This window comes from Arachis stenosperma, chromosome 4 (genome assembly GCF_014773155.1).
Source record: "Arachis stenosperma cultivar V10309 chromosome 4, arast.V10309.gnm1.PFL2, whole genome shotgun sequence".
Taxonomy (NCBI): Eukaryota; Viridiplantae; Streptophyta; class Magnoliopsida; order Fabales; family Fabaceae; genus Arachis; species Arachis stenosperma.
In genome coordinates this window covers 20601214-20616232 of record NC_080380.1, presented here as the reverse complement: position 1 = coordinate 20616232, position 15019 = coordinate 20601214, and the positions used below count along the sequence as shown (strand labels likewise).

The 15019-nt window shown below is 32.7% G+C and overlaps 2 protein-coding genes across 2 annotated transcripts; both read left to right on the top strand.

The window, feature by feature from the left end:
* The first annotated feature begins 3872 nt into the window (after window positions 1–3872).
* LOC130972955 (xyloglucan 6-xylosyltransferase 2-like) lies at window positions 3873–7028 on the top strand. The gene is made up of 2 exons (XM_057897307.1): window positions 3873–5384; window positions 6199–7028. Exons 1-2 carry the CDS (start codon window positions 4054–4056, stop codon window positions 6221–6223), a joined length of 1356 nt encoding a protein of 451 aa, XP_057753290.1. The 5' UTR covers window positions 3873–4053; the 3' UTR covers window positions 6224–7028.
* Window positions 7029–7594: 566 nt separating this feature from the next.
* On the top strand, window positions 7595–14030 carry LOC130976302 (probable histone-arginine methyltransferase 1.4). The gene is made up of 15 exons (XM_057901129.1): window positions 7595–8175; window positions 8424–8486; window positions 8828–8930; window positions 9417–9563; window positions 9661–9764; window positions 9907–10005; window positions 10141–10210; window positions 10414–10510; window positions 11252–11306; window positions 11588–11671; window positions 12146–12223; window positions 12597–12700; window positions 12817–12989; window positions 13080–13231; window positions 13850–14030. Exons 1-15 carry the CDS (start codon window positions 7954–7956, stop codon window positions 13949–13951), a joined length of 1653 nt encoding a protein of 550 aa, XP_057757112.1. The 5' UTR covers window positions 7595–7953; the 3' UTR covers window positions 13952–14030.
* The last annotated feature ends 989 nt before the right edge of the window (window positions 14031–15019 follow it).

The window sequence follows — 15019 nt, the reverse complement described above, 5'->3', positions numbered from 1 at the left end:
CTCTTTCATAATTTTATATGGGATTGAGAGCGTTGATATATAAAGATTTAGTTTGTTTATGATAAGCTAATTAAGAGTTATTTAAAAAATGATAGGTAGCTCATTCCAAATTGCACCGACATCGAATCAAGGTTGCGAGAACCGAATCGGGTAATAAACCAATGAAATAACTGATTCAACAGTTTAGTAATTCAACCAAAATTCAACCGAAATTCAATTGGTTTAGTTAAATATAAAATAAAATTATTAAAAATTTAATATACAAATTTCAAATATTCAAACAATAATTTTTAGTATTTTTATACAAAATGCAACAAAAAAACATATCACTGATTATCATTTTAAACTCATGAAGAATAACATAAACAAAAAATAAATAAAAAGAAACTATTCTAAGCTCTGGTAATTTTCTTCGGCTTCAAAGACTCAATCTCCATTTAGCGAAGAATTCTCTTTAATTGGCTTCAGCACAGTTATATTCAGAATCAATTCAATTTTCATGCTTAAACATTACCATTTATGCACAATGAAAACTTTAATGCAATCATAGCATTTCAAAGACATCAGGTATATTACATCTGTGGATCATATTACATCTGAGGGTCTAGGGTTCTTTTGATCTTTCAATTTTAAAGTTCAAAGTTTCAGAGGAAAGAGAGGAGTGGGCTGCGATGGAGAGTTTTAGATTTTTGGCCACTTAGATTTTATTTTATTTTTTTTAATAAAGGTCAAAACGCGCGTTTTGAAAGGTGCACCAAATCAAAAAACATCTAAATAAAGAGTCAATTTTGTCTATTTATTAATTAACCGTCGATTTGATCGGTTTTTAATCGATTTTTATCAATTGAATTTTGAGATTAACCGAACTGTTTTAATGATCGGTTCTCAGTTAATTCGATTGAACTATCCGGTTCAATTTAATTTTCATAATGCATCGAATATTCTTTTCATGAAGGTTGTGGTGAGTCAGAATCACTTTTTAGCTTTTATATTTGTTGTTGTTCAAAAGTAATGTTCCTTGTATAAAATTGTAGAAAAATTAGATTAGAGAAACACAATTCTCGTCGATCTTTTTATGGAGTATTTATTTGGTCTCTCAATTTTTAAATCGATCAACTTAATCTTACAATTTTAAACTATGAATTAAATTAGTTTTTGTTAATTTTTTAAAATAAAATATTATTTTTTTTAATGTTTGGAATAAGTCTTAAAATTATTTTAAATATTTAAATTATCTTATTTAAATTTTAATATTTTAAAATTATCTCAATATTATTCTATTATTAGTGATCTATTAACAGAATTGACGGTAAGATAATTTTAAAATTTTATAAATTTAACTAAGATGAAGTATTGGGAGCAAAAATGATATATTATACTTAGAAAAATTACCAAATCAAGTAAAATAAAAGTAAATTTTAACAGAATGAATTGTATTATAAATTCAAAATTTTAGATTTTTTATTACTTAGGTAGCGTTTATTTTGAGATACTAGGACAAAAACTGAAAGATTGAGACTCGGTATCATGTTTGTTGGTTCAAAGATTGGTACTAAAATTTCTTTCTCTGTCTCGAAAATTTCAGTATTTCAGTACCTCAAAAAAGTGGGGACACAAGGGACTGAAATTTTTAAAGATGGAGACTGAAATTTTAATAATAATTTATACTTAAAATACCTTCATTTCAATTAATTAATTCTAATCTCTTTGTACAAATTAAATGAGAGCTTCATTCTTGTTTCAATTTCTGTCTCCCACTTTGCACCAGACAAAATACTGATATTTATTTCAGTCTCTGTCTCTTAGTCTCTGTCTTTCAGGCTCCGTTTGGTTAATGTCTATGTCTATCAGAGACATGGACACGGTGATACGTGTACACCGTTTGTTTGCTGAGACATAAAATTTTAAAAGATACGGTTACACACAGATACACATAAAAAACATGTATTTAGTGTATCTCTTTTAAGCTGTGACACTAAGACACAACCCATGAGATACAGATTTTTCCAATTCTATCCCTAATTATTTTTTAAAATTCCAACCATTGTCCTTTATCTTTAACACTTGAGTTGTTTTAGTTTGGGGATAAAATGGATTTTTGAATTAAATACATGTGTCTTATGTATTATCACCAAACATGTTATAAAATTTGTGTATCTTTGTGTTCATGTATATTTGTGTCTTTGTGTCTATGTCTCTATTTTTTTAAGACAACAACCAAACACTACCTCAGTTTCAGTCTTTCAGTCTCTATCTCTCCACCAAACACTACTTGTAGAATAACTAGTAGATAATTTTTTTAAAAAAATAAATATAATATATATACAATAAAGTATAAATAATTATATCTTTTTATCTTTAATATATCGAACTTCTTTAATGTTTAATTTAAATAAACTTTATTTTTAACTTTAAAATAAATTTTAATTTTATTCATTAATAATATCAATTTTTTTATGGTACATAGTTATTCAATTATTTTCTAATTACATCTAAGTAAATTATTTTTAGTCACATTACTTTTGTTCTAAGTAATTTTTTTAATTTTACTTTTAAAGATTTTTACTCATGATAAAATACTTGTAAAATAACTAATACATGAACTTGCAGAGAAAAAAAGCATGATATATATTCAATAAAATATAAATTATACTTTTTTGTCTCTAATATATCAAAATTTTTTAATGTTTAATTTAGTTAAATTTTAATTTTATCCTTTAATAATATCAATCTTTTATAGTAAATAATTATTCAATTATTTTTTAATTATATCTAAGTAAATTATTCTTAAAAATATTATTTTCATTTTAAATAAATTTATTTTTTTAATTTTATTTTTAATCATAGTACTTTTATTTTAAGTAAATTTATTTTTGTTAAGAGAAAAATAAATAATAAATTAGATAATTATCTGTCGTAAAAAAATGGAATTACAGAAGAATAAATTAAAATTTATTTAAAAATAAAAAATTAATTAAATTAAATATTAATAAATTTTAATATATTAAAAACAAAAAATGCATAATTTATATTTTATTGTATATTAAAAATTTTAAATTTATAATACAATTCATTTTATTAAAATTCATTATCATTTTACTTAATTTAGTAATTTTTTAAAAGTAACATATTATTTTATTTTCAATATTTTGTTTTATTTATATTCATAATATTTTAAAATCGTTTTAATTTTGTTTCATCATCAATTTTATTTATAGATTATTAATAGTAAAATAATATTAAAATAATTTTAAATATAAAAAATTTAAATAAAATAATTTAAATGTTAAAAATCATTTTAATATTTATCTCAAATATTAGAGACAAAACTGTAATGTACTCATTTTTCTATTAACAATGGTTAAAAGATGAATGTGAACTTGTGAAGCATTAACTCTCACGTAATATGCCTACCAAGTCACCAAAAAAAAAAAAGCTGTCCCGTAATGTGTCATTAGGCAAATTAACCTAATAAAAATGTGTTTTTATTAATTTTGATTTATTTTTTAAAGAATCAATTTTATCATAATACAAAAATCCAAAGAATAATTTGACTGTTATTATTAATTGAGGTTAATTTAATTGAATAATATTATATATTTAAATTTTTTCAATCAAATTTAATTAAATTAGTCTAATATAATAAAAATCAATTATAATTAATATTATTTTAATTTATATTATTTAATTTAATTAAATTTAGTTCATTGGATAAATAGCATTATTCAATTTAATTAATAATTATCAACTAAAAAAATGCAACAATTCACCGACAGGCCACAGGCCGACCAATGTAAGAAAACAGCCCAGAGTCTCCGATATAATTACGGAACGCGTAATCGCGTTCAACTTATTACATGACATTACTCATTTCTCCTTGTTCGAATTTGATCCCTCTCCTAAAATCTTCAACACAAAAATAAACCATAAAACATCATCGTATACATCACCTCGTAACCGTCAAAAACAAAACACATTTAGTAACACTAATTCAGACAAGTTCCGTTGTCCCACTAACTCGCCTGAGTCAACTCGCTCCTCCCCCAATTCGTTATGCTAACTCGCTGCCTCGGCGCCCGGCGGCTCCGTCAGATCCGCCGCGCCTTCCGCCACGGCGCCGTCACGTTCCTCTGCTTATTCCTCACCGTCATCGTCCTCCGCGGCACCATTGGCGCCGGCAAGTTTGGAACCCCTCAACAAGACTTCGACAATCTCCGTCACCACCTCAACTCTCACCGCCGCGTCCTCGAAGAACAACACTCAGAAAAAACCACCACCACCACCAACAACTACGCCACCTTCGATATCTCCACGATCCTCGTCGACGAGCCACCCAGCAAGGACGAAATAACCCGCGATCCAAAGGCGCCATACACATTAGGTCCCAGAATCACCAATTGGGACCAACAGCGCAAAAGGTGGCTCCAACAGAACCCTAATTTCCCAAATTTTATCGCTCCGAACAAACCTCGCGTCCTTCTCGTAACAGGTTCGTCTCCAAAACCGTGCGAGAATCCCGTCGGTGACCACTACCTTCTGAAATCCATTAAGAACAAAATCGATTATTGCAGGCTCCACGGGATCGAAATCTTCTACAACATGGCGCTATTTGATGCAGAAATGGCAGGGTTTTGGGCCAAGCTTCCGTTGATTCGGAAGCTGCTCTTGTCGCACCCTGAGGTCGAGTTTCTATGGTGGATGGATAGTGACGCCATGTTCACGGATATGGCGTTCGAGGTTCCGTGGGAGAGGTACAAAGATCACAACTTTGTGATGCATGGTTGGAATGAGATGGTGTATGATGAGAAAAATTGGATTGGGTTGAACACTGGTAGTTTCCTTCTAAGGAATTGTCAATGGTCATTGGATATTCTTGATTCTTGGGCTCCAATGGGACCAAAGGGGAAAGTTAGGGATGAAGCTGGGAAATTGCTCACTAGGGAGCTCAAGAACAGGCCGGTTTTCGAAGCAGACGATCAATCCGCAATGGTGTATCTACTTGCAACTGAGAGGGATAAATGGGGTGACAAAGTGTACCTTGAGAATGGTTACTACTTGCATGGCTATTGGGGAATTCTTGTGGATCGTTATGAAGAGATGATTGAGAATTATCACCCTGGTCTTGGTGATCATAGGTGGCCACTTGTGACACATTTTGTTGGGTGCAAGCCTTGTGGTAAGTTTGGAGATTACCCTGTTGAGAGGTGTTTGAGGCAGATGGACCGTGCATACAATTTTGGTGATAATCAGATTCTGCAGATGTATGGTTTCACTCATAAGGCTCTTGCAAGTAAGAGGGTGAAGAGAGTGAGGAATGAGAGTAGTAATCCACTTGATGTTAAAGATGAGCTTGGTTTGCTTCATCCTGCTTTCAAGGCTATCAGGTTGCCAGTTTCTTCATCTTGATGAAAATGGTGCCCTTTTTTTTTTTTCCCCTTGGAGGTTGTGATTATGTTCAAGGTTCATATCGGTTTTGTTAATCTTATTATTACCATATAGTATACTATTCAATATTCTTTTATGTGCTGCCAGTATAGTCATGATTTTGATTAGATTGCAGTTGCTTGTAGTAGATGTCAAACATGCAATTGCTGAGGTTCATAGTCTGTTATGGTAGAGCTGAAAATATTGTAATATTTTTTATTTATTTTCTTTTTATTTTGCTGATCATTCTTTTAGTATAAAGTTACTTTGATTTTTTGAAAGAGCAAATGAGATCCCCTCTTCTGCTCTGTGGCTTTATGTTTCTTATATTGGACATTGTAGATTCTTTGTTTGTGGATAAATTGATGACAACACTTATTTAACTATATACCCAAGTTTTTCTTGGAATGTGTAAGCCAATTGCCCATTTTGAACCATCTTGTGAATAGTCTCTTTCTTACAAAGTACAATCGGTTTGTTAGACTGGCAACTTGGATATTGCTTTTATAATTTCATTGCAGGAAATGATAAATTCTTCCTCTTAATTCAAATTTTAACTCGCATATGTGCAAATTACAACTCATGTCAGTGTGTGAATTAGAAGAATTAAGAGGATCTTTAGACATACATCATTAAGACTTAATTAGGTGGCTATATCCTCAGTAAATTTTTATAGATTCCTTAAATTGCATTTGCAGTTTTTGTAGTTGTATTATTTTGGTTCTAAAAATATTATAGTTGATGATTCTAATTGATGTGGCAATATGGTAACAGGCTATCAGGAATGTTAATCCAGTGAATCCAATCTAGTAATGGAATGATATTGACAATTTGGCATTGAACTGAAGAACTATCTTATGAATACTTGAATAGGTTTGGCTGTGAAGAAAAATCTTAAGGAGGCATTGAATCCGAATATTAAGTAGAGAAAGGTGACGCACTTTTTCATAATATTATTTTTAAGTTCATCGCTCTGCTGTTTTCATTTGTAACGTAATGGTAATTATAGTGCAACATAACTAGTCAATTAAGGCTTCAAAGAGACTTCATATCAGAAAGATGTTCAACTACTTTAAGGAAAGATGATGTGTACTTTAAGCATACTTCAGGAATGGTAGCTACACACCATGATAAAGAGATTTCAGATTTTATTTTTGAAGAGAGTTTAAGTGGGAACTATAAATCGATTACATTTGATATTTTACTTTGGGGTTTGGATTTGTGGCATTGGCTGGTATTAAGGCTTATAGTATTAGCTAGTTTACGATTTTCAAAGAAAGAAAGAGGATAAAGGGCAGGCACCCGCCGGCCCGCTCCGCCAATGCCTGCGGGCCAAGTATTGCGAGTTTGACGACCTTTTGTGGTGAGTTAAACAGTCCAATTCTAACCAACTTGAGTTAGTCGAGTGATCAGCTTACTCGTCCGCTTAAGCAAGTGTCGGGGTTTAAATCCTGCCTTATGCATGTAGCAACTTAATGGTGTTTGCCACTTCTAGTCTGCACTGTCGCTTCCTCGTTTGCTATCACATTTTATCTGGTGGCCTGCACATCCTGCATCCACTTCCATTGACTCAATCTTTTCTGTTTACTCTCAACTTCGTTTCTTTTTCAATCTCCGTTTTAGTTTTTTTTTTTTAATTAATTGTTGAGTTGATTATTGAATTAGAGTGGTTGATGATAACAAACTAATAATTTGGGTTGTGGTTGAAAACTCACTCATGATGATGACGGACGGAAAACCATGACAATGGAGGTGATGGTAGTAGTTAAATAGTGGTTATAAACTTATAATATAGATGATAAAATTGACATTTAGTCTAAATTAGTATATATTTTATCAATTATCACTAAATATAGAGGTAAGTAAATTATTTATTTATTTTCATTTGCCATGATTATTCTCCAAACACAGCTCAGTCAGCTCCATAACGTGGACCCCAAAAGAATCCAAAAGGAACATCCACGTCATCCATAAAACGACGAAAATGTGATCCCTAATTTCGTTTTCCCTATGACTATTGAGAATGACACAACACCACCACCACAAGTCCACACAACACACAACACACAAACACCACTTAGTTACCCTCTCCCACACAACACAACACAACACAAATGAAAACAAATTTATGAAAGCGCCACACACACTATAAAACCCTCCAAACCCAAAACAAAACTGTTCCCACAATCCCACCCTTAACACTTATTAACTCTCTCTCTCTATTCTATCTTTGGCGGCTCTCAACTTCCCCGAACCCAAAACCCTAGTTCCGCTTTTGTTCTCCTTATCCCCAATTTATTATTTTATTTTATTTTATTAATCATGGTGCATACACACGCAAAGTCTTGAGCCTAATGGCTATATAAATAGAATAGATTCATGTGCCCGCTTATTCTTCCTTTTTAACAGAAGAAGAAAAAATTCGGAGGAAAATTAAATAAATACAGGAAAGAAGAAAGAAGAACAACTATCTTTGTTGTGTGTGGGTTTGGGTTTTTGAGGGAGGGAAAGCCGGATAGGGTTTTAACAATGGAGGATTCAGTAGCGATGCAGAAGCGGAAGCAACGAGAGTTTGCTTTGGCATCAGTCTCTGAGCTCTGTTCTTCTTTGATTCCTCCTCCTCCTTCTGAAGCTGGTTCTTCTTCGCCGGGGATTGCTCGCTTCGCCTCCGGCGATGGCTCCTTGCCAGAACTCCAAATCCTCCGTGAGTCCAATCAGGTTGCTCTCAATGTAGATCTCCGAGCTGCTCAGGTTTGATTATTTTCCATTCTTTTGATTTGGTTTCTGTTTATTTAGTTACTAGTAAGTGAAAGAAAACTTAACTAATGATGATGGTTATAATAACAATAATAGAGATTGATTTTTGAGCTGGAATAATGTGTTTAATGGACATATTGAAGTCCCAGATTTGGACTTTTTCCAATGCAGCAAATGTTGTGTTGATGTATATATATATTTTTTTTGTGAGGTGTTAAATGTGGGTTTATCTGGTTTTGCAGATATTTAGATTAGGTCCTGTTCAATCGGTTTGCATGGTGGAAGGATCCGATGCGGGCAAACAGGTACAAATGCATCATTTTGTAGTACTATCTGTCTATCTCAGCTGAGATTGTTTTTTCTTGGGTTGGTTGGTTGGCAAATTCTAGAACAAGCTGATTTATTTCTTCTCACTTTTTTTTGTTATCTTACTTGTTTTGAAGATTTTAGCTTTATAGCTTATAAAGAGTTTTATTTTGTGGTTATGAAGCATCCTTTTCATTTTTGTAACCCGTCTTTTGATTATTTGTTTAATTTACTGCTCTTTCTGTTATTGAGAGGTTTGTTTGCTGCATTGTTTCCTTGCCTATTTCATTGATGTACTGCAAAATAGTTATGCCTTTTAACTGTGCTATTTTTGAACCAGACATCATATTCAAGGGGAGTCGCTATTCAGTTTAGAAATGAGGAAGATAGTGAGGCCTTCCATTGTGTATACCAACAATGGAAGAAGGAATTCAATGTTCAAGGTGCTTCTTTGGATTTGTTTATGGTGTTTTAGAATGGCTTTTGGCAAGCTGTGTTGATTTTGGTTTGATCTTTTAGAAAACATAGATGAAGGGGTGCAGCAATTCTTCATTAGGTTACCATTTTTATTTTGAAAAAATGTTAGTCTTCACTCTTCAGCATATCACGTGGATTATTATTCTTTGATTTATTAGATTAAAATCGGATGTCCCGCAAAACTTTGTTGTGCTAGTTGATATTAGTGAAACTTGGTTGGCAGATTAAGTAATTAACTGATTATTATGCTGTTGGTAGAATTGGTTTAATGTCTTGTTAACTGCTTCTGCTGTTTTTCTTTGTCTAGCAAACACAATGGTGTTTGAAGTCAGACTGTCCTGGTTAATCGATTGATTAAAATTCGTCATTTCTTGTTAACTTCTTGATTACATTTTGTAACCCATTGATAATTCAAACATATGTAAATTGCATATTTGATTATTTTCAACCAGGGAGTAACCTACCAAATGGAACAAATGCGATAACTTCCAAAAGCAAATTCGATGAAAAGATAGAGTCTTCTTCTGCAAAAATGTATTTCCATTATTATGGACAACTTCTGCATCAGCAAAATATGTTGCAGGACTATGTGAGGACAGGTTATATCAAATTGTACTCCAGTGATTTCTTTTTTGTCTGCTCCTTTTTTAGGCATATGTATTTACCTGATGAATTCATTGTTCATCTTTTTTTTAGGAACATATTATGCTGCAGTTATTGAGAACCGTGCTGATTTCATGGGTCGTGTAGTAGTTGATGTTGGTGCTGGCAGTGGTATTTTGTCGTTATTTGCTGCTCAGGTAAACCAAAATCTTGCTAAATATACCTATAGGATGTGCTAAATATCATTGCTTCTAATTTACTGAAAACTCCAGCTGTCTCCCATGCCTTCCCTTTCAAGAGTTTGAATTGAGTTCCTGTCATGCTGTCATTCCTTTGCAGGCTGGTGCAAAACATGTTTATGCTGTGGAAGCATCTGAAATGGCAGAATATGCACGAAAACTTATAGCTGGAAACCCAATACTGGGTCAACGAATTACGGTGAGATTTTTAATTTATAAATTTTTATTGGTTTTCTGCTAAAGTCATCTTCATTAATCATCACTCATTAATTATTGGATGATCAAGGTTAGTATGTGTATGTCACGTAGATCATATTCATTTTATAATCTGCAGGTTATCAAAGGCAAAGTGGAGGATGTTGAGTTGCCAGAGAAAGCTGATATTCTGATCTCTGAGCCCATGGGTAAGCTGATATTCTACTAGCTTTTACAATCTGGAGTGATGCTGATATTTCATGCATGGGTTGTGTTACATTTTACTCCTATTTGTGTCATGATGTAGAGTTAAGTTTTGGCATGCAAATTTGAAAATGGGGATCGACATAGTTAATGTTTTGTAAACCACATTGTTGGTTATTCATAATTATGAAGTTCTCTTGTTCCGCAGGCACTTTGTTAGTTAATGAAAGAATGCTGGAGTCATATGTCATTGCCAGAGACAGGTTTCTCACACCTCATGGGAAAATGTTTCCTTCAGTGGGGAGGTATACATAAACTTTGAAGCACTCGTTTTTGCTGTAGTTAATTGTGGGTCTAGTTAGGGCCAGTTTGGATAAATAACTTAATTTAGCTCTTTTGGAAAAGAAGCTTGAAACATAAGGGGTTATATTAAGAGTAGCTTATAAATAAGTTATTTTGTGTTAGGTTTTTTAGTCACAAAAGTGCTTATTTTAAAAGGAGAGTGATAAAAAGCTTTTTACTATAGGAGAAGTCATATTTTTTAACTTCTTCATAAGCACTTTAAATAACTTTAGTAAGTTACGAATTAATTTTAAAAATTGTACCAAACATTAATGCTATAACTTTTCATAAGTTAAAAGTTACTTATGCATCTATCCAAACAGGCCCTTAGTCTGGTGGTGATATGTTTCTGCAGGGATAAGGAGGATAAACATCTCCGCTTTGAAAATGGCATCCATCTTTTAAAATTGAAACCCTCCTCCCCCTTCCCGAATATAATTTTTCCCATGTCAATTTAGCAACTACTCTGAAAATAACAGCTATCACTGTTTCAGTGGAAGTTCACAATAATACATACGCAAAATGCTTTTGTAAAATCTCATTTATGTGTATATTTTCAAGCTTGTTTTGTTTTTAAAAAAATGCAACTTAGTATCTGAGTCAGTGTTTATAATTATATAAGTATGCACTTTACATTCTAACTTTGTGGTGTTATCAAAGAACTGTTTTTCTTAACTTCACCTTAAATTCATTTCACTATGTAGGATTCACATGGCACCTTTCAGTGATGAATATTTGTTTGTTGAAATTGCTAATAAGGTGAGTATTGTTTTTCTATACATTTTCTCATACACACCTTTTTCACTATAGTTGTACTTATTTGACATATTTCAATTCATACATATGAGTTATCACTTCTCCTCTCTCTCACACACACACGTGGCAGAGAGATGGAGAAAGAATCAGATCATGATATATCATTCTTCTAGTGATAACTGATAAGACAATTCACCACTATTTTCTAACTGCTCTTTTTGTGTAGCTAATATACTTGTTTTTCCACCTTAATTTTACTGATTAATTTTGTCATATCTTTTCAGGCCCTGTTTTGGCAGCAACAAAACTATTTTGGCGTTGATTTGACACCCTTACATGGGACTGCATTTCAAGGATATTTTTCTCAGGTACATTAGCTTGTACTCAGAAAATTACAAAGGATACTAATTGATAATGCAAGAAAGTAGGGACTATTTAGTCTTTGCTGTATAAAACCTTTGGTTAGGGATCCCCTTCCTCAGAGCAGAGATTACATGTAATTATCATTTGCACATTACGAGACTGATAGTGATGTAGACAAAGGAATGCATTGTTAATGTTCAAATTGGTAACTTTACCTGCTTTTGACACCATTATCAGTCTCTGTCAAATTAGAGATTAGAACACAGGATTTGGCATCCATATAGCAAGCTGAAGAGGATTATATTCCTTTTCCAAAGTCATTGCCCCCTCTAGTTTACTAGTTATGATATAGTATTCTCTTGCTTCTCCCCACTTTTTTCCCTCATCTTATGTTGATTGTCATCCTGATGCACAAAGCCTCTTGTACTTCTGTGTACCTTAGTGTTTATTATATTTTCTTTGTTTCATCTTCTCTACAGCCTGTGGTGGATGCTTTTGATCCAAGGTTGTTAGTAGCTCCTCCATCGTTTCATGTGATAGACTTCAACAAAATAAAGGTAAGTAATTAGTTTTTTGTTAAACTGTGCCCCCCCTTTTCTCCCCCTTCCTTTTTTTTTTTTCAAAATTTTGAAGTCCCATTTATTTTGGTAAATTCCACAATTTTCATGAAATAGGATCATTTTCATCATATTATTCCACCTGACAGATTTTTCTGTTTTGAAATAAATTTCCATCCTGAGTTCTTGAGTTGTCTTTTCAAATATTAAGTCTTGAATTCATTAGCGTTATTTTTTTAAACCACTTACAGGATTTTTTGAAACTTATATCCTGCTGTTTAGGAATAGAATGTTTTCATTTGGTGTTATAGTCTTTCAATGATTCAAAGAATTTATCTAGCAATGTATAGTCATATGACTTGTCATTCTGTAGGAAGAAGAACTATATGAAATTGACATTCCTCTTAGATTTATATCCACTGTGGGTGCCAGAGTACATGGGTTGGCATGTTGGTTTGATGTATTGTTCAATGGAAGGTAACCGTTCTTCTTCCATTAGTACAGCATTGTCTGCTTTGGTTTTCATCAAGGTCTTGCAGTTGTTTACACTTGATTTATCAATTATTTGTCACATAATTATTCCACATCTGCAGTACTGTACAGAGGTGGCTTACAACTGCCCCAGGTTCACCAACAACTCATTGGTATCAATTACGCTGTGTTCTGTCTCAGCCAATTTATGTCATGGCAGGACAAGAAATTACGGGCAGGCTTCACTTGATTGCCCACAATGCACAAAGTTATACAATTTACTTGACATTATCAGGTTTGTCGTCGTCTTTCTTTTTCCCTCTCACTACTATACTCTACATCTGTGCTCCATATAGTGGATGAACACATTTCGATTTGCATTTAGCTAAAATGTGGGGGCCTGGTGCTGAACAAGGAGGGATTCTACAAACATCATCTTGTAAACTTGATCTGAAAGAACCCTACTACAGAATGTCTCAGCCTCAGGTGTATCCAGTATCCCAAGATCAGCAACCTCAATCACTTATACAGACACAGGTAAAGGTGCCATCTATTTCTTATATGTTCAATTTGATTTTAAATTATATAGGTACTTGAATCTGGAGTATAAGTGGGTTTTCATACAGTGAAAGTTTGTCCAATGGAATTTAGAAGGGTAAAATAAGGCTGATGATTTTAAGGAGATCTAGTAAATATGTGTTTTTTTAGGAAGAATTAACAAATGATGGATATCATTGTTGTCTATGTTATCTACAGGATCCTATTGATGAAATATATTCCAACTCATGCTATGCTGATAATATATATTCATTTTAGGAGAATTAACGAAGTACATAAATGATCACAATTCATGTCAAACTGAAAATACCGATTCCATGTTCAATAAGACATAAGGGTTAACCACCGATTGTAGTGATCATAAAATCACGGCCTTGACCTTTTCATCCTTAATTGGAAGTTTGGGAGGAACTTCCCATGCTCGAATTATTTATCCATTAAATTAAAAAGCTGCAAAACTTTGCTGCTTCCTAGGTGGGCTTTCTAACAGAGCAGGCCTGCTGCATAAATTGCATGCTGAGCAATGCTATGCAATCAATAGAATTTCTTTTCCATTTCATTACATTATTTTTGAGTGACATCAAGTTACTTTGGCAGGATGTAAATATCCAATCTCAGGATTTGGATGAAGCTGAGCTAATGCAACAGCCTTCGCCAAATTCATGTGCCCAGATTGACTCCCTCATGCAGAATGCTTAGGTTGATCAAATATTAACCTCAGCTTCTGTTTGTAACATGAATCAGCCATGCTGCAGCAAGTGGGGGGGGGGGGGGGGGGGGGGGGAACTATGTCTGTATTTATTTGGACATACCCCGGGCCTGTAAAATTCATCGACATTTCGTTAGCCTAGTGGCTGTGAATTGAGTGGTTGTGCAGCCGATCCTGTATTTGGTTGCACCATAATTTAACAAGCAATATATTTGATGCTTATATACCTGACAAAGTTTGAAGCTTGTGTACAATTACTTTATTAGTTTAGATTTTTTTCAGCTTTCCTTGTAAGATTATCAATTCTGCGGAGAATATCATGTCATCCACACATCCACTTGGAAAAACCGATAAAGGAGAGACTCATACATATTCCTGTTTGTGAATTGATCGACAGTTTAACGTTTGCTAATTCTGTTTAACTTGAAAGCTATGTTGTCATTTGTATCAATTAGCAAGAGTTCAAATGTTGACACGTGAGTGTTTGCAAAAAAAGTTGTTTCATATTCTTGGACCTTGGTCCAATTAACTTGTTGAAGGTCCAAAAAAAAAAAAACAGCTAAAATATCCTTGGTCAAATTGACAACACCATTGTTTTACAACATATGTCAAAGGATTTCTGAATTGTTCAAAATTGCAAGAGGTTAGGGTTGCAGCTGAATACTTTCATTTTGTGTGTGCCTCTTGTATTACGGATTTGCTAGGTTGACGTGTTTGTTAGACATATTTTGGGCAAGATATTCATTAATATTTGTCCGACATGTGTGTATGCTTTAATAAAAATAAAATTTTTTTTTTCAGAAATACTTAGACACATCTGAATATCATTATATGTCAATGCGTTTAGTCTTATTCTTATCATATATTCTTGAAATGAGTTTAAAAATAATATATATTATTATTTAATAAAATAAAAAATATTTTAAATATTTTATATAATTAAAAAAAGATATTTAAAATAATTAAAAAATTATTTATATTTTAATATTAATAAAATATCAAAATATTATTGTAATTTATCTAAAAAATATTTTTTTATATATGGTGTATTTCTGTGT